General features: G+C 41.1%; 2 protein-coding genes across 4 annotated transcripts; one reads left to right on the top strand and one right to left on the bottom strand.

The window, feature by feature from the left end:
- Positions 1-1804: 1804 nt before the first annotated feature.
- On the bottom strand, positions 1805-14808 carry kctd6a (potassium channel tetramerization domain containing 6a). 3 transcript variants are annotated; one of them, XM_084542131.1, is made up of 7 exons: positions 14619-14808; positions 10888-10955; positions 10680-10790; positions 9896-10065; positions 7350-7602; positions 4973-5131; positions 1805-4879 (listed from the first exon to the last, which is right to left on the bottom strand). In XM_084542131.1, the coding sequence occupies exons 3-7, from the start codon at positions 10704-10706 to the stop codon at positions 4769-4771; spliced, it is 720 nt and encodes a 239-aa protein (XP_084398257.1). In that variant the 5' UTR covers positions 10707-10790; positions 10888-10955; positions 14619-14808; the 3' UTR covers positions 1805-4768. The 3 variants fall into 3 exon arrangements, with proteins under 3 accessions (XP_084398257.1, XP_084398256.1, XP_084398258.1); XM_084542130.1 differs by lacking the exon at positions 10888-10955; XM_084542132.1 differs by lacking the exons at positions 10680-10790; positions 10888-10955.
- Positions 14809-16179: 1371 nt separating this feature from the next.
- On the top strand, positions 16180-21227 carry LOC311487071 (uncharacterized protein). The gene is made up of 5 exons (XM_084543175.1): positions 16180-17110; positions 17385-17546; positions 17647-17825; positions 17932-18172; positions 18574-21227. The coding sequence occupies exons 1-5, from the start codon at positions 16523-16525 to the stop codon at positions 19036-19038; spliced, it is 1635 nt and encodes a 544-aa protein (XP_084399301.1). The 5' UTR covers positions 16180-16522; the 3' UTR covers positions 19039-21227.
- The last annotated feature ends 539 nt before the right edge of the window (positions 21228-21766 follow it).

The following is a 21766-nucleotide window of genomic DNA, read 5'->3' as shown; positions in this document are numbered from 1 at the left end:
AAAGACAGGGGTGTTTTTGGTTCTACCATTTTTGCTCACCTGTGGCAAAGTCTTCTTTGATGAATGTTGGTTTGCGGAGAAGCTGCAGTGATCAAAACTGATCAAATACGTAATCTTTACTGGACAACATGCATTAAAAATATACTTTGTACAGTAGCTACAATCATTAAAGAACATTTCAGATATGTGTCATTGTGTCTTACTGAGTAGTGCTGCATTAAAAAAGGTTTGTTTCAGGGATACTGTGAGTTTTAAGTTTTCATTTCATTCTTTATCACTGTTATAGAAGTAGAAATATAGTTATAAGCGGTGTACTGGGAATATGTGTCCAATATATTTGATTGGGCAACACAGCAATTTGCTGGTTGACATTGCAACCCTGCAATTTTTTAACTGAAGTCAGTCAGGATCCCTGTTGAGTTCCCAGCCAAACAAAAGATGGGGCTGTGCCTTTCATGAAGCATTGAAGTCACTGGGTGTCACTGGTGCAATCAAAGCATTTGATTGGGCTACGATTTTGTAAAGACCACCCACTGTTGTGTTTGCATTTTTCCAGGTCTGGATCACACTGACAAAGATGTCATCATGTAAGAAATTAGTCCATTCGGCAAATATGTGCCTTTGCGCGCATGACTAATTGGATCATTTATTTGAACTATAGGCTCTATAAACAAACAAGAGCCTATTTTCTCAAAAATGTTACACCATGCTAATTAAAAAAAGTTAGAGTAGCATACCAACACAACACAGAGACCCAGAACTAAACAGCAGATGGCAGCAATGTGCTGAAATTGCTTTTTTTTTTTTTGTCTTAAGGGGCTTCCGGTGGCCGACTGGGCCTTTCTGTGTGGAGTTTGCATGTTCTCCCTGTGTGTGCGTGGGTTCTTTCCGGGTACTCCGGCTTCCTCCCACCGTCCAAAGACATGCTCATTAGGTTAATTGGTGATTCTAAATTGGCCGTAGGTGTGAATGTGAGTGTGAATGATTGTCTGTCGGTGTACCCTGCCTCTCACCCGATGAGAGCTGGGATAGGCTCCAGCCCCCCATGACCCTTCACAGGACAAGTGGTTACAAAAGATGAATGAATGAAAAAAGGGACTTCCGGTTGTTCATTAAATGCTTTATAAATAGATAGTTCATTAAAGCAAAGGGAAAACAAATGGAGTTGTTGTTATTTACAGGTTATTATGCTATTATGTTACTGGTCTGACTCACTTGGGATCAAATTGGGCTGTATGTGGCCCCTGAACTAAAATGAGTTTGACACCTCTGTTTTACCTATTGATTGAAAATTGAATTCAAAACATTCTTATCTGATCTTTTGAAGACTGAATTTTGCAAAACATTTTCAAGAGAAGTCTTGGAGAACTTATCTTAGAGAACTTTTTCTTCCAAAAGGTTACATCTCTGGAACATGTTCCTCCAAGGCGAAATAACTCCAGTAGTTCACACTCAAGATCTCTAACAAAAGTTTAAAATCCACAATTATGCAACAACCCACATCTAATCTAAACATGACGATTTTTTAAATGCATCTTGTGGAAAGAGGACAGAGAAGACTTACTGGAGATGCTATGTGCCAGGAAGCACAGGTATATCCTTTGTGGAAGTATTTCCAGCACCAGTGACATGATAAAAAGGGCGTGACACACTGCTGGACTGTGGTATCATGTTGTGAATTAAATGTTACATCTTATGCTCATTTGACAGAGATAATAAAATACAGGGCTACAAGGCTATAACTACACATACGAAATGTGTTGCTGCCTTAAAATGACTTTGCAAAGCCAAAGCCTCTTATTTTGATAACACCAAAATAAGTTCGACTTACTTGCCTCCTCTGCTCACATGTCAGCAAGGAGGGAGTCATTTTCACTTTTCTCATTTTCCGGTTTGTTAACCCTCACTTCCTTTACTGCTCCAAGCAAAATCAAATATCACAACCAATCTATTAGGGGAAAAAAATGATTTAGGGACCAATCCTAGTCTCCACTCTGATACTTGAATACTAATTACCTGATACAGTAGATGGTTAGCATTGTAGAATCACTCGGTCTTCTTTGGAAACGGTTTGGAAAAGAATAGGAGAAAAATACTTGATTGAATGAACCATCGGTCTATTACTGTCCATCGTGGACTAAACACAATAAATTCACAATCTGATATTTACTGTAGTTATCATGTTGGCAGATTGTTATTTAATGAAGGCCGACTAAATGTCTTGGTTTACTTCCACCTTTGATTGTATGATTCATTTCTCCTTGTGCGCTCCTCCCTCATTATTTTAACTTGTGTCTTTTCCATTGAGCGTTCTGTTTTGTTACCCACTTGTATCCTTGTGTTTCTGTTCGACCCCTTGTGACTCCCCGTTTCCAGAGTTTGTGTTTTGGTTTCTGGATTTGTGTTTGTGGATACCATCCCTACCCTGCAGTGCTTTTTATTCCTGTTTTTATGAAAGTTGTTGTGTTTCCTGCAACTGTGTACCTTTGCGTCCTGCGTTGGGGTCCTACCTTGTCATTCAACACCTTCACAATGTGACAGGGATGTATACACAGTCAATTTGACAGCTCTGAGCTGCCACTAGTTCCTCCCAGGACGCTGATTGGTCCACACCAAACGGTTCACTTAAAATCTGCCAAAATGTATTGTCGGTAAGATCACTAAACCACTATGGACTTAACGGTTAGTCACTGAGTGTTGGGTTTGGGCCCTTTTTTTTTTTTACTTTCTCCACAGACAAGGCATTTTAGAGACAGACTAAAGCATCTTCGAGGAGGTAGTTGTCAAATAATGTCAAAACACCATCAAGCAGAAATGTAAAAAAATGTAAAAACCTGGATTTGACTAAGCAAATAGGTTCGAACCTCCTATTGGATAATTACTGCATGGGTGATTATCTTTCAGCTGGCAACAAGTTATTTAACCCCAACTGATGTAATTAGTAGCTTCTCATTTCTCAAACAATCATGAACAATCATGTTGGAAGACATGTCCGGTGGTCATGGAAAAGATGTTAGTTAGGAGGGTCAAATCATTGGCATGATTGAGAAATCATCTAAGGAGATTGCAGAAACGACTAAAATTAGGTTAAGAACTGTCCAACGCATTATTAAAAACTGGAAGGATAGTGGGGAACCATCGCATCAGGGTAAGAAGAGAGGCAGATGAAGTGATGCACCCATCGTGCCTAGTGTCTACTGTACAAGCCTGTGGAGGCAGTGCTATGATCTGGGGTTGCTGCAGTTGGTCAGGTCTAGGTTCAGCAACATTATGTGTCCAAAGAATGAGGTCAGCTGACCACCTGAATATACTGAATGACCAGGTTATTCCATCAATGGATTTTTTCTTCCCTGATGGCACAGGCATATTCCAAGATGACAACGCCAGGATTCATGGGGCTCAAATTGTGAAAGAGTAGTTCAGGGAGCATGAGATGTCATTTTCACACATGGATTGGCCACCACAGAGTCCAGACCTTAACCCCATTGAGAATGTTTGGGATGTGCTGGAGAAGGCTTTGTGCAGTGGTCAGACTCTCCCATCATCAATACAAGATCTTGGTGAAAAATGAATGCAACACTGGATGGAAATAAATCTTGTGACAATGTAGAAGCTTATCTAAACAATGCCACAATGAATGTGTGCTGTAATCAAAGCTAAAGGCGGTCCCACGAAATATTAGAGTGTGTGACCTTTTTTTTTTTGGCCAGGCAGTGTATGTTCTGGGCCGACATCTGATCATCTTGTGCAGCCATGTGTTTTTAAAATGTTAAATCTGTTCTGAAGCAGTCCAGCCAACTAGGGGTCACCAGTTTTATTTTCTTCCTGTTTTGGGTCAGTTAGCCTAGGGAAGGTCATTATATTTTTGTTTGATAAGTAAGGTACAACCTGTGTTGGCTAGTTGTTTAGGCCATGCTCAAGTTTAATCTGATGGCAAATAAAGATTATGGATTGCAATTTCATTAAAGTATTGGTTCTTCTTGGCAAAAGGGAGTAGACATCTTGTCATAACAGTATTCAATGTGTGCAGACTTGTGATTCTTTCTGTCTCTGTGTACTGATGGGAAAACAAATCTCATTCACTAAAATCTGACAAATTAGGCCTTTAATGTTTATTTACAACCAACATTAAATCACAGACTTTGAGTTATAACCATAGAGAGTATAAAGATCTATTTATACAGTCTATGGTTATAACACATTTCTTAGGATATTTTGTAGTTTCCTTTAAATACACTCTTCTCAAAAGGTAGAGACACACCCAGATATTCCAGCCACACATGATATGATGCGATTCCAAATGATGAGCAGGGTTCCACCATATTTTTGAAGTTTAAGGATTTAAGGATTCCTTCTTATTCAGCCACAAGAGAACCAGTGACCTCCATGTCTAGCAGCGAGTGAACTGACAGATTCATCTTCTGGATTCCAGTTCATCTCAAAGGTGCTGGATGTACCAGGTTTTGAGCGGCCGAACAAAAACTATTGCCACAAAGTTAGAAGCTCCTTAGATGCTCCTGTAGCTTTAAGACTGATTGATGACTGTCCAGAAACTTTTGAATGTATAGTTAATATCCATCTAAGCCCTATATATCTGTGTTTTTGTGACCTCACAGATTGAACAAATGTTTCAAAACACGTAGTGCAAAACAAATGCAAGACAACAAAACCATCAAAAAAAAACATTACAAAACAAAAACTAGTCTGTTCAGCCATCTGTCTGCAAACACGTCACATCGCCTGTGAAGTTCATCCTGCAGCTCATCTGTCAGTCATCAACTTTGCGAGCTCGGCGACAAAACGTCCAGTGATGTTCCACCGTGTTCTCGTTGGCCCGTTCGCTCATGTGGTGAACACGCGTGTTGCGAATTGTGAAACCCTGAAAACATAATGGAACATGAATAATCTCACCACAGGAATTATAGGTTTAAGACAATGCAGGATATTAAAGGTGAGATAAAAATCCACACACAGCTTTGGAGATGAAGTCAAGCAGGTGGACACGCAGGCTGACTTCCTGTTGGTGGTCACATGGTCCGAAGGTGAAGGACACCTGGTAGTCTCTGCTGTCCATCATGTGTTTGTTCCACTTTGTGAAACTGCAGGAGATGGACTCCAACACTGCATGGACCTAAACAAAGAAAGAGAAACAAAGAGTCAGGTGACTGTTAAAAATGAATTTGATCATCTACTAGGCCCGCCAAAGACCACGTGACAATAACGAATCAGCAGACGTTGCTTTTTTTGTTTAATCTTGTAGGGAAAATGTTACAAAGAGAAATGAGTACAAATTGTCTCAAGATGTTTAACAGAGGCTGGTCTGAAACCGCCAGAGCAAGCACAAAGGCAACAGTAGAGACAGAAGAGACAGAAACAGAAAGACAAGAGAGCAGCAGCAGGAACAAGATACACATACATCTGTCATAGACAAACATATCTGACTAAAGCATACTGTCCATGTAGAATCTGATCGTGATACAAATGATAAAACTGATGCATGTTACACAGTTTGATAATGAATATAAGTAAAGTTTATAGTGAGAGCAGTAGTTCTATTACAGGTGAGTTAACTGCTATAATGATTGAATATAAGCGGTATCATAGGCAGGTTGGAGAATAATACACTGAGGTAGGAGTGGATAACTGTAGGCCATGAAGACTGGGCAGGTTGATGAGACCAGAAATTAGAGGACAGGAGCTTGGTGCGTGAGAGAAGAGAGTAGAGGATCGGAGCATCATCCCTCAGCAGCCTAGGCCTATAACAGCATAACTAAGGGATGGTTCACTGTCACCTGAACCAGCCCTAACTATAAGCTTTATCAAAAAGTAAAGTATTAAACCTAGCCTTACAAGCAGAGAGGGTGTCTGTCCCCCTGAACCTAAACTAGGAACTCGTTACAAAGGAGAGGGGCCTGATAGCTGAAGGCTTTACCTCCCATTTTACATTTTGAAACCCTAGTAACCACAAGTAGGCCTGCACTTGTGATCCATTTGGGCTGGGCCTTTAAGGGCCTTGTATGTAACGAGGAGGATTTTAAATTCTATTCTGGATTTTACACAGAGCTAATTAAATGAAGCTAAAACTGGTGTAATGTGATCTCTCTTGCTAATTCCCGTCAATGCTCTTGCGGCATTTTGTACCAACTGGAGGCTTTTTAAAGAGCTATTTGGAGTCACGAATTACAGTATTCCAGCCTGGAAGACACAAATGCATGAAAAACTAAAACTGTAAATAATGTGGTTGCATAGATGTGTACACCCTTGAAATAATACTTTGTTGAAGTACCTTTTGATTTCATAACAGCACTCAGTCTTTTTGGGTAGGAGTCTATCAGCATGGCACATCTTGACCTGGCAATATTTGCCCACTCTTCTTGGCAAAAACGCTCCAAATCTCTCAGATTGCGAAGTCAACTCCTGTGCACAGCCGTCTTCAGATCATCCCACAGATTTTTTAACAGGATTCAGTTGAGGGCTCTGGCTGGACCGTTCCAAAACTTTAATCTTCTTCTGGTGAAGCCATACTTTTGTTGATTTGGATGTACAGTATGCTTTGGGTTGATGCTGTTGTGTTGAAAATATATATGTCCCTATCCCATATTTTAACTGACTGACAGCCCTATTATCTGCTAATGATCATTCAGTTTAACTGTATATATAACTTGCTGTTTTATTTTATATTACAGTACTCCACTAAGAATTACATATTTATTACCATGGGACTTGCTTTTCAGAAATAAAGGTTACTTACTTGAAGATACCATTATTGCTCTGCTGTGGCCATAATGGCTATTATATATTTTACAGAAGTATTTTTTAGTTTTAGTATATTCATAGATATTTATTATCAGTTTAAGGTTAAAATGCAAAAGGCCATTCTTTAGGCACATAATGCTGCTGAACCTAGACCTGACCAACTGCAGCAGCCCCACATCATAGCTCATAGTTGATCACACCAACTTGATACACCATCTACAAAAACAAATCACTAAATGGAATCCACTTAGGCAAAGACTGCACCCAAACAACAACAGCACAACAACAAACACTGAACACTGTGTTTAAAAGAAGAGAAAAATATTCCAGAGAGGGTCAAGGAGTTTATGGCGTTGGATGACCAGCCCATGTCTGGAGTAGACAAGACAGGTTTTTTGGAGCCAAGGTACAGCTACCCTCTCCACACTTTGATAGACCTATTTATTGGACTGAACCTAGACGGATTTAGAAGAATACAAGGACGACCAGAGAAAACTCTACAGGGGAGGAACTGTAGGACATTTAAGATCGAGCGGTATCGGATCGGGGGTCTAAAATAAAACTTGATGGGGACATCTCTAGTTTTCACTGACCTTGGTGGTGATGGTGAGCTGGGTGATGATGACTGCGACGGGGTTGGAGTACTTGGAGAGCTTCCTGGTGCTGGACAGCTCCACCACCTCCTCGTAGGAGTCAGTCGGGTAGAGCAGCAGTGGTTTGGGGTCTCCCAGGCACTGAATCAGGGGCTCAATCTGATAGAAGTCGGCCTCCTTTCTGAGCAGCTCGGTCTCCTTGAAGTCACACGGCAGCGTCAGCTCCGATGTCCGCAGGAAGTTGAGGATGTAGCTGAAACAGCAGGAAGAGAGAGACGGATGAGTGCAAACTGCTGAGCGGATGATTCTGTTCTAGTTAAGAGGAGAGAGGAGGGACAGCTGTAGGGGAAAAAATATGAATATGTTTTTTTATTATCCAAGTCTTGTTCAAATCCCAACAGCTGATTCACAATATAATATATTATTATTTCCTATTGTCAAAGTATTTTTCCAGTGTCTTAAGAGTGTGGCGAATAAGGATAAACAGCAGGTGGCACTTATTCCAGTCAGATGCCAAACAACCGCTGTAAGCTGCTCTCTCCTCTAAAAATTCTGCCATTTAATTGCAAACTTAACTGCAGTTCCTGAAATGACCACTTGAGGCTGGTTCAAAAAGTGAGTCAATCCCCATAGAACTATATGTTAAAATCTTTCTAGCTAATTTCGACATTCATGACAACTTTCCCTGGTTAATTTCTTACGATGGTATCAAATTATGCATAATTAAGGGTGGAACAGCACTGAGTGACAGGCTGGTGTCGTCTCCAGTCGCTAACTTAACCCTGCTACCGCTTTTGAATTAGCTAGGACAAAACACTGGAGGATGGGATGATACATACTGGACATCCTCAAAAGTCACCTCCTGATGTGCCCCGGATGAAACCGTAGACTGCATAAAAGATGGAAGATGGAACAGCTCCTCAAAAGTGAAGCCTTAGTAAGTAGAGGCCGCAATATAGAGCTCTTGGCGTCACGTGACCTTTTTTTTGTTGACACCGCAGTATTGGCAGGAAAGCTCTGAGGAAAAATGAATAGCGCCAGCGCTGATTTCAGGCCGTCAGAGTTTACTGCGCACTTTAAACAGATAGAAATTGACCAGTACAAGGCAAAACTATACAGATTATATACCACGGACCCTTTTTTCAAGCATTGAAAGAGCCGGCGCGGACAATATTCCTGACCTGCAGTATACAGATATATATAACTACCCCCCATTTCCTTCGTCCTACTACGGAGAGTCACTGAAAGCATACATTGAAGAAGATTGTTACACAAGCGAAATCTGTTTCTTGGGGGATCCCACCGCTCCGTATACTCGTGCCCGCTTCTTGTGTGTTTTATTGCAGTAATCCACATGTACCGTTTTGCAGGATCTTTAGGAATCCTATAAAATGATTTCCCCTTTGCTTGTCCCCGACTATTCTGGCATCCTGGGGCACAACAGCTGTCGATCATTTTTGGAACTGGTACGAGGTCAAGTTAGTGTCTTGCAGTTGTCAACTGAATAGTAATTCGAAAAGTGCGCCTTCCTTTCAATATGGCGGTGTTGTGATTGCTGGTGCATAGTGACGTCAGCTACTGGAGCTCTATAGGTCATAAGCTCCACCTCCTTCGTGTTAGTGGATGGGACAGTTGGGCCAAACTAAAACACTGCAGTGTACGTCAATTCTTTTCTTCAAGTATGGTTTCTGTCATTTTAAGTTGTTAATATAATGCTGATGCAAGTGTCCATTTTTCTTTCAAATTACATTTTAGTTAGTTATTTAACGCTATAGAAACGGGATGTGACATCATGATGACTGCCATGACAACCGCTCCGTGAAGCGGTCCCATAGGGCCAAAAAAAAAAAAAAAGTAAGTACAGCGTATAATCCAACATTTCTTTGTAACTGGTGGAGGTACAGCAGAGCGGAGTCTTAATCAGATGAAAACGTGAGTGAGTCTGGTGAAAGATGGCGCTGTCCGTATCCCTGAGAAACTAGCATCAGTTTGGCCAGTGCAAGAAAGTGGGGACGCATTGTCCACATTTATAGACCCCCTTTTGTGTTAGTATAAATGATGATGTTTTTAGTGGGTGGGGCTTAGCTGGAGGCTAAGCAATCCACAGGAATATGTTAACTCTGACTAGCATATTGTGTACGCTTGTTTTTGACAAATAAAAATATTGCGGAGATGGAGAAGCAGCCAGAAATACTAATGTGCAATTTATACCTCTGCGTCAGTTTGACGGCATAGCTACTGTGACAGCCCAGACCCTACGCAGACCCTATCGCCGTAGCCTGACGTGCACCTCCCCGGAAATGTAAATTCAAGTCACAGCGGCGCAGACCACAAGAGCTGTGATTGGTCCGCTTGGTTGTGGCATTTGTTTTGGGAAGAAGGAGAATAAGAAGAAACCCAATGGATAGTATATGTGCCATTGCATCGGCACATTACTAACGGAGACAGAAAGGGAGACAGACAGACAGCGAGAGAGAGACAGTGAGAAAGAGCAAAAGCAATCTACACATTACTAATAGAGACAGAGACAGAGAGAGACACTTTACCGAAACAGTGGGCCGTCGCGGTCGATGAAGTAGTTTCCGTGTGCGTCCCTGACGGTGGGAAGGTTTCCTCTGAACATGGCTCCCAGCATGGAGTCTGGGTATCGCTGCAGTGTGGACAGAGACGTGCTGTAAACACAGCCGCCCACATTCAGAGTGACTGGCTCCCCCATCTGGACACAGCAGGGACAGCAGACAGAGATTACATTCATTCATTCATTCATTCATCTTCTATACCCGTTCAGTCCTGTTAAGGGTCACGGGGGTCTGCTGGAGCCTATCCCAGCTACAGAGATTACAGTGAGAGATTTATCAGTGTTTATCAGGTGAGAAAAAGCCTAATTCAAATCACCCTGAATCCAGTTCTAACCATAACCCTTTAAAACCAAATGTGTTGCCGGCAGCACATTTGCGCAAGCGCATTTGGATTACCGTAATTTAGCCACGGTTTCTGAAAGATGACATGTTGTGTTATCTGACAGCCAATATGTCATTATGGTAATTTTACTTGCGCCCCGCAAATTTACTTATAACATGTAGTAAATTTATTCACAGGACAATTTCTGACCTTTTTATAGTCAACATAAACAAAAAAGTCAGACATTTTGAGGATTAGTTGTTTAAGACTCAAAGACACTATCCATAAACACCACCTCCCTAACCCTAATACTAAATCTTATTGTTTTATATCACCTGGACTTGTCCTTGTCCACAAAAGGAGGTCAAGTCACCACAATGTGACAACAGATAAATGTCCTCACACCATGAGTAATACACACACACACACCATGTGACCCAGGTCTCCATTCTCCATCTGCAGCCGTTGGCTGACGTGTCTTGTGTTGTCTCTCTTCAGTTCAGATTGTCGAAGAAGTCATTTCCATGTTTCCATCAACACCTGCAACACAGAGGGTGAGCAGCTTGTGAGACGGTTGCCGTGGAGATAAGGAGCCAACTGATGTGGCGCCCCAGACATCAAGACATAGAAGACTAACCGTGGTCTGATTAGTCCTGCATCCCCTGATGTGTGCAGATACTGTCAGCCAGCGAGAAACAGGAGGAGCTGTGGACGTCATTTCAGAAACTTAAGAAATGAATGAACGTTCTCAAGCATGAATGAACATGAATGAACCTGCCTGTGACTGATTCATAAATCTTGCACAACTTCTGAATGAGCTGTGGTGAAATCATATCACCAAATCAGACTCAGACTGCGGATACAAATCTGTGAATCTCTCGATAACTCTCAATTTTAATTTAAATTTAGCTCGCAGCAAAATCAAAATCAATGCAGCAGCAGAGACTATTGTCTGCTTTATTACATGCATTCTTCTTTCTTGTCATATCCTGGTGTTTACATTAACCACAACTCCACGGCTGACTGGTTTTCAAGTCTGTCACTTCACAGTTATGAACACAGTGCTTTTATCAACCAGCAGAAAGCAGCCGTTTCCAGCTCTGAATCAGCTGCACTGAATTATTCAACAGGAGAGTTTTTTGTTTTTTTTTTACGGCAGACATTTTGACAAGTTAGAATAAGCAAAGCACATGTGTATTATTAATGATGAGTTAATTTCATTCAGTGTCCCAGTAATGCCATTAAGAGTCATTAATACACCTGGGATTTCCATACTGTGACAACTCAAGATGTCTGCAGGGAAAAAATAAGACTGGTGTTGTCATTTGGATTTCAGCCACATAGAAAGAAAAAATCCATGTGCAACTGAACAGTCTTGCAAACAATCAGAGCCATTTTGTTGTAATCAAAGTCTGCTCCACAGTAGGGGTTGTACCGACTAGTTGACTTTACTGCTGTACCGTGACGCTTTAAGTAGGAAGTCGAATAGTTGCCGATCACGTGACAATAACAACACGGACGCTTCCGAGAAGACAGGTGAGGAGCCCAGTGGGTCATTGCAGCAGACTAGCAGCGGTCCATCAAGTGTTTGGAAATACTTCACTAAAGATGAAGCCCATGATACCGTGGCCATAGACTGTATACATATTTTAATACAGTCTATGACCGTGACATGCAGAATATGTAAGTCAGTCTAGAAATACAATGTACTACTGCAATGCACACTCAAAGGTATCTGCTAATACTAGCAGAGGAACAGTCCAAATCCTCTCAACGACAATCAATTAACAACTTCACCTGCGGCAAAAGAGAGAAGGAAGCTGCACATCAGCAGGTTGCTGGTGAATTTCATTGTCTAAAGTTATTAGACCTTTAGCTGGAAAACATGGAAAAGGGTTCAGAGATATACCACTTTTGTTTTTATCCCAACTACATTATATCATCTTACAACACGCTGTGAAGTACTATTACACGCTATTGACAGTGCTGATTAATATAGACACACATAGTATTGACAAGCTCATGTGTTTATGTTCAGTTCTGTTGTGTTAGTTGACACTGTTACTGTGTTTTTAGGGCCTGTTTTTTTTTTTTCTTTGCTGAGCAAGAGCTGCAGATTAGAAGTGTCAGACTGACGGTGTTTATGGTGTTGGTGTGGACTACGACTGACAGCAACCCCTGGTCAAGCTTCAATTACCTTACAGAAAAGCGTCCGTAAGCTTCTTTTGTGTGAGACGCTACAATATGTATTCAGGTCAAGAATATAGATTTCATTGTTTTCAAACAAAACCCATCACCCAAATCACTGAGATGCCGATTCTCACTGGATTAGTTTTATCACAGGACCTGTGTTAGAAGAAATATGGCAGCTTATTTGCAGTGTCATTTTTACTTTACAAATTACGGACATGGCTGATTCGCACAGGATTAAAATCACAGATGACCTCTGCAATTATTGCAAATTACTAGAGGTCCCCAGGTAAAACTAATTCTGTGCTAATAGGTCTTTTGCCTACCGTCGTCTCCTCTCCTTGAGAGGCGGGTAATCAACATAGCAACCACCCACTCAGCAGGTGATTGGTTGATTGGTTTACTCTTTGTCCAGCATTAATCACACCTGGTCATTTGTTACGCCTGCCGTCCTGTTCACTCTTGGGAGAACAACTCAAACAGCAGCCTCATATTAAATGAACACAGCTGTTACTAATGAAATGAAGAATATTTTGATACCTATTATGGAACTAGATTTATATTGGATACTGGCTGCTGTCTTTTCCTAGTCCAGACAGGTCTGGCCATCTCTCCCCCAGGGGAGAGTCAATCACCACAGCAACCGGTCGCTCAGCAGGTGACCGACTGATTGAAGTCCTTTCTCAACACTCTTACCATCTCATCATTATGAGAGACCTTGCAGTTATGAGAGGAAAATCCTAACTAAGATTCCTTCCTTAACAAGAAGAGTAGAAGATATTCTTTTCACAGCCTTAATATATATAATTTAGCTTTTTAGATGAGTATTCACAAAACAAAACTTTTTTGTATTCTGTATTCAAATTATTCATCAATCATGTGTTGAAAAATCTGATAGTGATAAAATCTTCTGATCAATTTTTTAAATAAAAGGTCCTTCCCTGTATCCTCTTGCCAGAAATCTTGCTTTGGTCTCCCTAGGCTGGTTTCAACAAATCTTGTGAGATCGGGTAACAAAATTAGTCAAGCTGACGGAGATCAAAAACATGACAGAAGTCACAACCCTGAGAGTTAAATTAGTCTCAAAATGGTCATAAATGTGTGTTCTCAAAACTTGAGATTCACAAATGCATACAACGATTGGGAATTTGGGTGGTCACAAATGCGTATCTTAATTCACACGCAACTATATGAACAACTTGAACATGTGCTGTACCAGGGGGGAGCTCTATGTGCTTTATGAGCTCTATTGAATTGAATCACATCGGGAGCTTGAGAATCAGAAAATCAGCAGCAATGTCCAGCCCTACTTTAAAGTGACTGACTGATTTAAAGGACGTCCAGGCAACTGGCGCCATTAGTCTGGTGAAGTGGAGATCAACTGAGTGCAGTGAATGTGTCTTAAGAGGCTGTAATATAAAGACACCTGTGACCTGTACCTGCAAGGGCCAGTCATTGGCTAGTCAGTGTTCCTGGCTACAATGACGCCATGGCAACAAAAGAACCCTCCAAGCAACTTCAACTTCACTGGGGAAAAAAACCCTAATTATATTGCCCATTATTCAATTTCTAACCATACAAATGGGAATAACTTCCAAGGGGGTGAATACTCATAACTGCAAGAGACCTCGAAGAAGACAAAAGTGATGATGACTGAACGAAAGGAGTTTAAAAGAGGATTTATGATATTTTTCACGACCTCAGCAATGATTGTTTTCATATCATTTATTTTAACATGCACAAAGTGTTATTGCATTAGTTTAATTATTAAAATAAAGGCTTGGGCCTGAGAACAGCAAATTTTACATTTATAGTGGTAGTATTTAGTAGTATTTATACTTTCAGAATACTTCATTAGTAATATTAATAGAATGAGATGAAAACGGAATATTTAATCCCCTAGTGTACACGCATGCATGTTTTAGTGCATGGAAGGAAAAATAAATAATAATAAAAATTTCATAGAGGATTAAACAATAATATAGCCGACATTTAGCGTAATCTACATATTGCAGCAGCCCGTATCAAAACAACATCAATCTTCATTCTTCATGAAGCAAATCAGCCTGGCTACAGTTAGCCGTTGCTACGTAGTTAGCATTACTTGTATGTAAATAATACGTTAACATCGTCACTTTCGGATTAAATAAAACATTTATAAAGTCTGTCCGGTCTTACCTATAATCGGTCCATCACTGCTACCTGCTGCCTGCTGCCTTAACACGAATCACAGCTGGAGATAACCTAGCTAACCTGTCCGTTGGCGTCCATAATCAATACCGGAAGACGAGGGGACGTCCGGTTAGACCCGTCAAAATAAAATCTTACAAAATAAGAATCGCTACTTGAAAGATAAATAATAAATGTATCACACTCTCCAGCTACAGGGATGATTTTCAGAAAGTCTCAGTAATTTAAACAGCATGGTTTCTACATTGTATTTAATTGGGTTTTATTGAAACACTAAAATGCGAGAGAGAAAAAAAATTAATTAAAATAACATGCTAGGTCAAGCAGGATTTGCTCGTGTAACAGACTGTAATTTTAATAAGAATAATCGTATTTAAAAAAATCATCGGCCAAAGCTTACATTTGAACTTATATAGTTTCATCTGAATTGAATTTTATTTATGTGGCATCAATCCAATTTTTGGATGGTTAAAACATTTATTGCATGGTGACTTTTATATACTTTGTTCTAATTTAGGATTTTGCTCCTTAAAATGTCTTTACTTGCACGTTATGCTGCTCACTTGTGCCTTAAATTGACCCCCGGATACAAATAAAGTTTTCTGAATCTGAATAACAATACAAAATGTCTCAAGACACTTTATAGAACCCAGCCTGAACCCCCCAGAGCAAGCACTTCGGTGATGGTGGCAGTAAACAAAACTCCCTTTTAACAGGAAGAAACCTTGAACAAAACCCAGCTCATATATATATATCATCTAGAGTTTATTTTGTGTTTGAAATCAGAGAGATTAACTTTAAATAAATTAGAAATCCAATATGCATGTATAACAGTCAGAATACCACCTTGGTCACGAATAATATTATTTTTTGTAAAAGAAATACGTTTTATTTCATCCTCCAAACAAAGTCCTTTATAAATTATTGGCCATGTCACTGCGGCTTGTATTTGTATTCTTTAATTTCAGCCAAGTTTAGTTTAATGTTTTAATTAGGGTATAAACAGAATATTACTTATTTTATTTGTTTATTTGTATTTATTTCTTTTTATTGAATGCATCCATGGACACGCATCCCCCTATCTCAAAGAAATTATCAATCCACAAAACACAACACGCTCCCTCCGCTCCACTCACTCAAACCTCCTCCACATACCCAGAACCAGACGGAGGACCATGGGAGATAGGGCCTTCTGTGCTGCTGCCCCACGTCTGTGGAATGCCCTCCCTGACACCTTGAGGGCACCACAATCCACTGACTGTTTTAAAAAAGGTCTTAAGACATTTCTTTTTAGCAAAGCTTTTGGTCCCCTTTAGATGTTTGTTTTTTTTTTTTTTTTTAAACCTTTTTCTTCTTCTTTTTAACCTGTAGCACTTTGAGATCTTTGATGTAAAGTGCTTTATAAATAAAAATGTATTATTATTATTATTATTATTATTAATACATTCAGTCTACTAATCCTGAAAACCATTTGTTACTTAATAACCTTTGTTTTGTTTTTTAATTTACAGTCGTGACTTGTAGTATCTACCTCCCACCGCACGGAGGCGCGAGCAAGGGGCAGTCTATTAACAGAAACACGGAAACTGTTTTGTTTATTAGAGGCTACATCCGGTTGGTCACGTCTCTCCTGTGTTTCCAGCTGCTCCAGTGATATTTCTATTGAAACCCCGTCCTTATTTTTTACTGCGCTGCTTTAAACTATCAAACTAACTTTTCCGCACACATTGCTGGGGGCGTTAGGTGCAGTTTCACGTTGTTCCGGCTGTCTGGAATGCAGGCGGGCTCGGCAGTTAGCTAACACAGTTAGCCTGCTGCTCTGTAACCGGAGCTTTCACTGAGTTTTAATTCCTGCGTATTTTCCACTGCTGTCTCAAAGACCTGTGGTCATCATGGCGAGTGAAAACGCGGAGACCAACGCGGGGAACGACGAGGAAGCCGGTCCTTCACCAGAGTCAAACGAGCACGACTACGCGCACACTGTGGACGGTAACCTTACTTCAACCGAGGCGTCCTCGTCCCATACACCGGTCGAACCTGAGCGGAGCGCCCCGGTGCAGCCTTCTACGTCGCTGCCGGTGGAGCTTCCCGACCCAACCGTAGGGGCAGAGGTGGACTGCCCCGGGGGGCATAATGCAGAGGCGCAGACAGAAGAGAGCACCCAAAAGCTACCAGCCTCCGAAGTTGCCGCTCACGCGTCCACGGATCTGCCGCGCGTTGGTCGCCGTCGCACAAAGCGGCCGGAGGACAATAACTGCTCTTGCTGCAGGGTGGAGTTTGAGCGGCAGGGCCGTTCATTCAACCGGAGGGCGGTGTACACCTTCACCACGCCGGAGACAGTGCAATGGGCTTTCCCCGGAGCGGTGGTGAACGAGAAGTCTTTCCTGTGCGAGACCTGCGCCCAGCTCATCAGGAGCAAATGTAAGCGCAAGCAGAGCGGGAAGCGGTCTCTGTGGCTGAAGCCGCCTGCGACTAAACAGGTGTGTGTATGACTTTCATGATTCAACATGCTTATGATCATATGCGCAGTCTGGTCTAGGTGGGAGGTACATGTCTAAGTAACATCCACATGAGTGCCAGGTCCAAAAGTTTCCCAGCAGAATATTGTATTGTCACAAGATGTTATTTACTTCTCCTGTCATAATGTTGTGGCTGTTTGGTATATAGTAATATAAGCTGTGCCCGATGTGCTGGCAAGATCGTGTTTTATACACATAGGAATATTTTCTGTCTGTTGTGCGACTGTAACTACAGGTGAGAGACAAGAAGATGTTGGGCCGCAGGATGGGGAAGAAAAGCAAAGCAGCACTGCTGGTGAGCAAGTCCAGCTACAAGGCCGCTTTCCAAATGCTCTGGTCGGCCAAAGGTGCCCGGAAGCCGATGATGGAGTTCTGGAGGAAACAGTTGAAAGAAGAGGTGAGGGTGGAGGCTCTGCATTCTTGATACAAATCTCCTGTGTTAAGTCCTTCCGTTATTATTTAATAACACTGTGCTGTGTTTCCTGGTGGTGCCGCAGATGAAGGTGCTGTCACGGTTGCCTGACAGTCCCTTCCATCAGAAAGTGTCGGGCAGGAAGCCACTGTCGTCCTTCCCCTGGAGGCGATGTCTGAACTGGGCCCAGGACAAAGCTCCGCTCGTCGTCACCTGTCTCCGCTCACTGTTCCCTGATGTCAACGCACTATACAAAAGCAACCAGTAACCAGTTTCACTTCAGTTTTCACTTCTAAGACACCATCATTGGTCTGTGGGTCTACGTCTGACCAGACAAGTGAGCTGATCGTCTCTTTTGTTTGTCTGGCAGCCAGCTGACGGAGGAGCAGGCCTTCACACTCCTGGAACGCCGGGCCGTGGTGGCGCTTTCAATCCCGCTCTTCACCAGGAACATCTGGAAGAACAACTTCCTGCAGGCCGCTCTGGGGGCTGAGCTCCGGCTGCAGGGCTGCTCCGGCACTGCCCTCGACATCCTGAACACCATGGGCTTGTGCCAGAACAAAGACACCGTCAGGTTACTGCTGCACCGGCTGCGAAATGGCAAGGATATGGTGAGTGTCACTATCAGCTGTGGTGTTTATGTGGCTCAGGTTAGTCAGATCCCAAAGATTTCTCTGCATTTTCATGAGCTTATAGTAGCTCTTGCTGTTTCCTCGAGATCCAACCAATTAACCTGAGCCTGACAAAATAAGATGTCATAAAATGGTCACCAAACGGAGCAATTAATATTTTGAATCTAGGTAACAAATGTATAATTTAAATAGGCTGATGCTTGGATCAGTCTGAATAAACATTATTTTATTTACCTCATTGTAAGGTGATAGCTTTTTAAAATTACTCGTAATATTTTTGAGTGGCTTCAAGTTTACTTTAATTTATTGGTGTGTAGTTTTGGCCACATGGAGGCGCTAGAGCAGCTGTTTACTCTAATCTTTACTTTCTGTTCTGTCAGACAACACAAGATGGAGAACTGGGTTCGCTTAAACAGGAACAAATGAAAGAAGGGATGGGAGAAGCGATGTCGGACGTGGAGGATGCAGATACTGAAGAAGAGGAGGAGGAGGAGGAAGAAGAAGAAGAGGATGAGGAGGAGGAGGAAGAAGAAGATGAGGAGGAAATGGTGATGGCAGAAGAGGAGGAAGAAGTGGAAGAGGAAGAAGTGCAGGATGGGGTGCAAGAAGAAGAAGATGAGGCAGATCAAGCAGCAGAGGAGAAAGTCGAGAAGAAGAGGAGGAAGAAGAAGGCGAAGAAGCAGCGGAAGGAGAGAGGGAAACGGAAGGCAAAGGAGAGAGAGGTGGAGGAGGATGATGAGGACGAAGACGGGTCGGAGGAGAAGAAGAGGAGGGTGGTGGTCGTGAGGCTGGGCCTGCTGAAGGGACACTCGGAGGTCGGACGATCTGACCTATCAGCTCTCTGAGAGGGCAGGCTCTGCCCCTCGGACTCAATAGCCCCACCTCCGAGCATAGCGCTGCACGGGGTCCTGTTCTCTGTCCACTGGGTTCAAAGGCATTCTGGGAATTCTAGGAGGTCAGTAAGTGCTGAGGGAAACTGATGAGAGCTTTACTTGAATTTTTTGTTTCTATTTTATTAAAGAAATAATCAGTTTGAGGCAGATGTGTGTTCGTTTGAGCCCAGAGAAAGACTGAATCACTCCAGTGAGACCAAAACCAACAGTAAAACACTCACAGTGGATTTTCTTTTAACATCTGGCAGTTGTAGGCTTCCCAAATTCACCAACGTTCTGCTTCCATATCTAATATATCTAATGGAGGCAGCTTCAAGAATAGATTTTTCTTTACAGGCCGTATCGTCTCATAATAAAAAGAACCAAAGTCATTTGGAATGAACAAGATCCTCTATGGGAATAACATTAAAATATAGTTAATATTCTAGAAGAAATTAACTCATTATGGGAATAAAGCTGTAATTTAAAAAACAAAAAAGTAGTTATGAGAGTAACGGTCTTCAGGAAAAAGTGTTGGAGCAATCACACTTTAAATCAGCACTTTTAACACACTTTAAATCACACCCAGTTATAGACTCATACACCACCTAATTGGTTTCTTGTCTGTGTCTTTAATATTTCAGTTTTTATTAAAAAAAAAAAAAAAACTCCAAATACACGGGTCTTATTTTCCAAAAAAAATATTAAAGAAAGGCCACTGGACTTGTAGATTTGTACAAGTCCAGTTTATTTAATGTTTTTGAATAAACCGTGACCTGGATGAGTGGGAACCTTCACAGACTTGATGTTATACACATAAAAGTAGAACGTTAACAGTAGCAAAACACTGCAGTTTATGTTTTCTGTAAACTTTACTCTCATAACATTGAGGTCTTTTTCCTATTAAGTAAACCACTTTTACTCCCCTTGTAATATTATTCATTTGTTATCTATTAGTGCTTGTCCTCCAGAGGCTAACAGCTAATTCTGAGTCTGCAAACACAAATGAACACTGAGACGACGGTGGTACATCAAACTCTAGATAGAAGAAAGTATGAAGGGGTAAAAACCTCAAATAAAGCCACCAGGTCTCGGTAAATGTTGTGAGTGGCAGGTTGCACATCAGGATGTGAAATGTTTTTTTTTTTTTTTGTTGTTGTTTTAAAGTGAACTCGGCTCCTCTATAAAGTCCCCAGTGTGACAGAAAGTTACAGGAATATAAAATGGCTTGATTTTATTTTATACAGAACACTGTGACGATCAGACAGTTTGGTTCTGTTTCAGTGAACTGTGTGAAAAAGGACCTGGAGTTAATGGCATTGCTTGTTTTACTGGTTTGTCGACTTTAGTAAACCCAACAACAGATTGAAGACTTCGGTATGCTTGCTTGATGCGTCCATTGTGCCTCTTGTGTTCGTGTCAAGGAACAATTGGTGTGTTAAGACAGATACAGCTTGTTCACATGCTGCAATATAACCATTGAAACAGATGGAAGTGCGCACATGTTTGGTTCACAGGATTGTTAAGTCTTTTAAGATACATGAAGTGAACACAGCCATGTATAAAAAAAAAAAAAAAAAAATCCTTAAAAGAGGTGATTGAGTTCTTGAGGGAAAATGCCAAAAATGTTCAATCTAAGAATTCAGATCTGATGTTTTTCAGACCTCATCTTTTTTTCCCTTTATTTTATGGTCCATAATTTCAGTGAGATTAACTAAAAATTTCTTTTAAAAATTAGTTCTGTTTGGTACCAATTGCTTTATTTTTGTTCACTTTGATTTACTATCTCTTAGTACAAGCATAGCAGGTCAGTTAATATTTGTTCACATAATTTTGTGACTATAATTGGTACCAGAGTTTCTTTCTGATATTATTCAAGGACCCATAATTTAAACAATCTGTTGTGTTCGCTGAAATATTTCATGGTTTGTCTGAACTTTTCTCTCCCATGGTCGAAATAAAGATAGACCAGTAGACTGTGTAATATAGTTTTTATTGTAACGAGTTTTTTTTTTTTGTTCGTCTTCCTTTGAGTTTCTTAAAGTGGCAAATGTTTTTTATTTTTTACGTTTTGAGTTCAGGACGACTGTGACGCTGCGTTTTCTGACCGTTCTCAGATCAGAGTTGGGCTGAAAAGTCTGCCATTAAAAATGTTCATCGGGTTCATCGACTCTTTTCTTTCATTGATTTGGGGCACTATTGATTTCTCTAATGGAGAGAAATAAAACCGAGTGTACTGTAAAAGAACAAAGCATGAAAGGACTGACAGCTTTTTATTTCCGTAACAGTCATTTACAGCAACAAAACATCCACAAAGCTGCTGCAGCTACAATAAATATTCCCGCTCTCTGGGTCATTCTTCTTCTTCTTCACTGCTGCTTTTGTAGAGACGAACTTGAGTCAGTGTCAGAAATAAGGTTAATATGAATGTGATGTGTTCTGGTGGTAAGGAATATGTGCAAGTTTACTACTGACAATAATTTCAGAGAGTGTCACATTTAAATCAGCCTGAGCAGATTTGAGAGTCTGAAATGGTTTTCACCAAATGTGTCTCAATGGAGTAGTTTGGGGAATACTAACATTAAATTTAGTTGAGAAAAGGCAAAAACAAAAGGTTTGAATAAAAACCTTAAAAGAAAATCTTAAGTTAGAGGAGATTCCAATAAATAAGAATTTAAACTTAAAGTGACAAAACTAAGGC

The sequence above is a fragment of the Chelon labrosus genome (genome assembly GCF_963514085.1).
Source record: "Chelon labrosus genome assembly, chromosome: 4".
NCBI classification, from domain to species: Eukaryota; Metazoa; Chordata; class Actinopteri; order Mugiliformes; family Mugilidae; genus Chelon; species Chelon labrosus.
The sequence above is the reverse complement of the archived record's forward strand: the minus strand, read 5'-3'. Positions and strand labels throughout refer to the sequence as shown.

Coding starts and splice junctions, on each gene's coding strand:
- LOC311487071 (XM_084543175.1), top strand. CDS start 16,523: ATGGCGAGTGAAAACGCGGAGACCAACGCGGGGAACGACGAGGAAGCC. Junction 17,111..17,384: donor AGCCGCCTGCGACTAAACAG/GTGTGTGTATGA, acceptor CTGTAACTACAG/GTGAGAGACAAGAAGATGTT. Junction 18,173..18,573: donor TGCGAAATGGCAAGGATATG/GTGAGTGTCACT, acceptor CTGTTCTGTCAG/ACAACACAAGATGGAGAACT.
- kctd6a (XM_084542131.1), bottom strand. CDS start 10,706: ATGGAGAATGGAGACCTGGGTCACATG. Junction 7,603..9,895: donor CGCGACGGCCCACTGTTTCG/GTAAAGTGTCTC, acceptor CTGCTGTTTCAG/CTACATCCTCAACTTCCTGC. Junction 4,880..4,972: donor TTGACTTCATCTCCAAAGCT/GTGTGTGGATTT, acceptor TTATGTTTTCAG/GGTTTCACAATTCGCAACAC.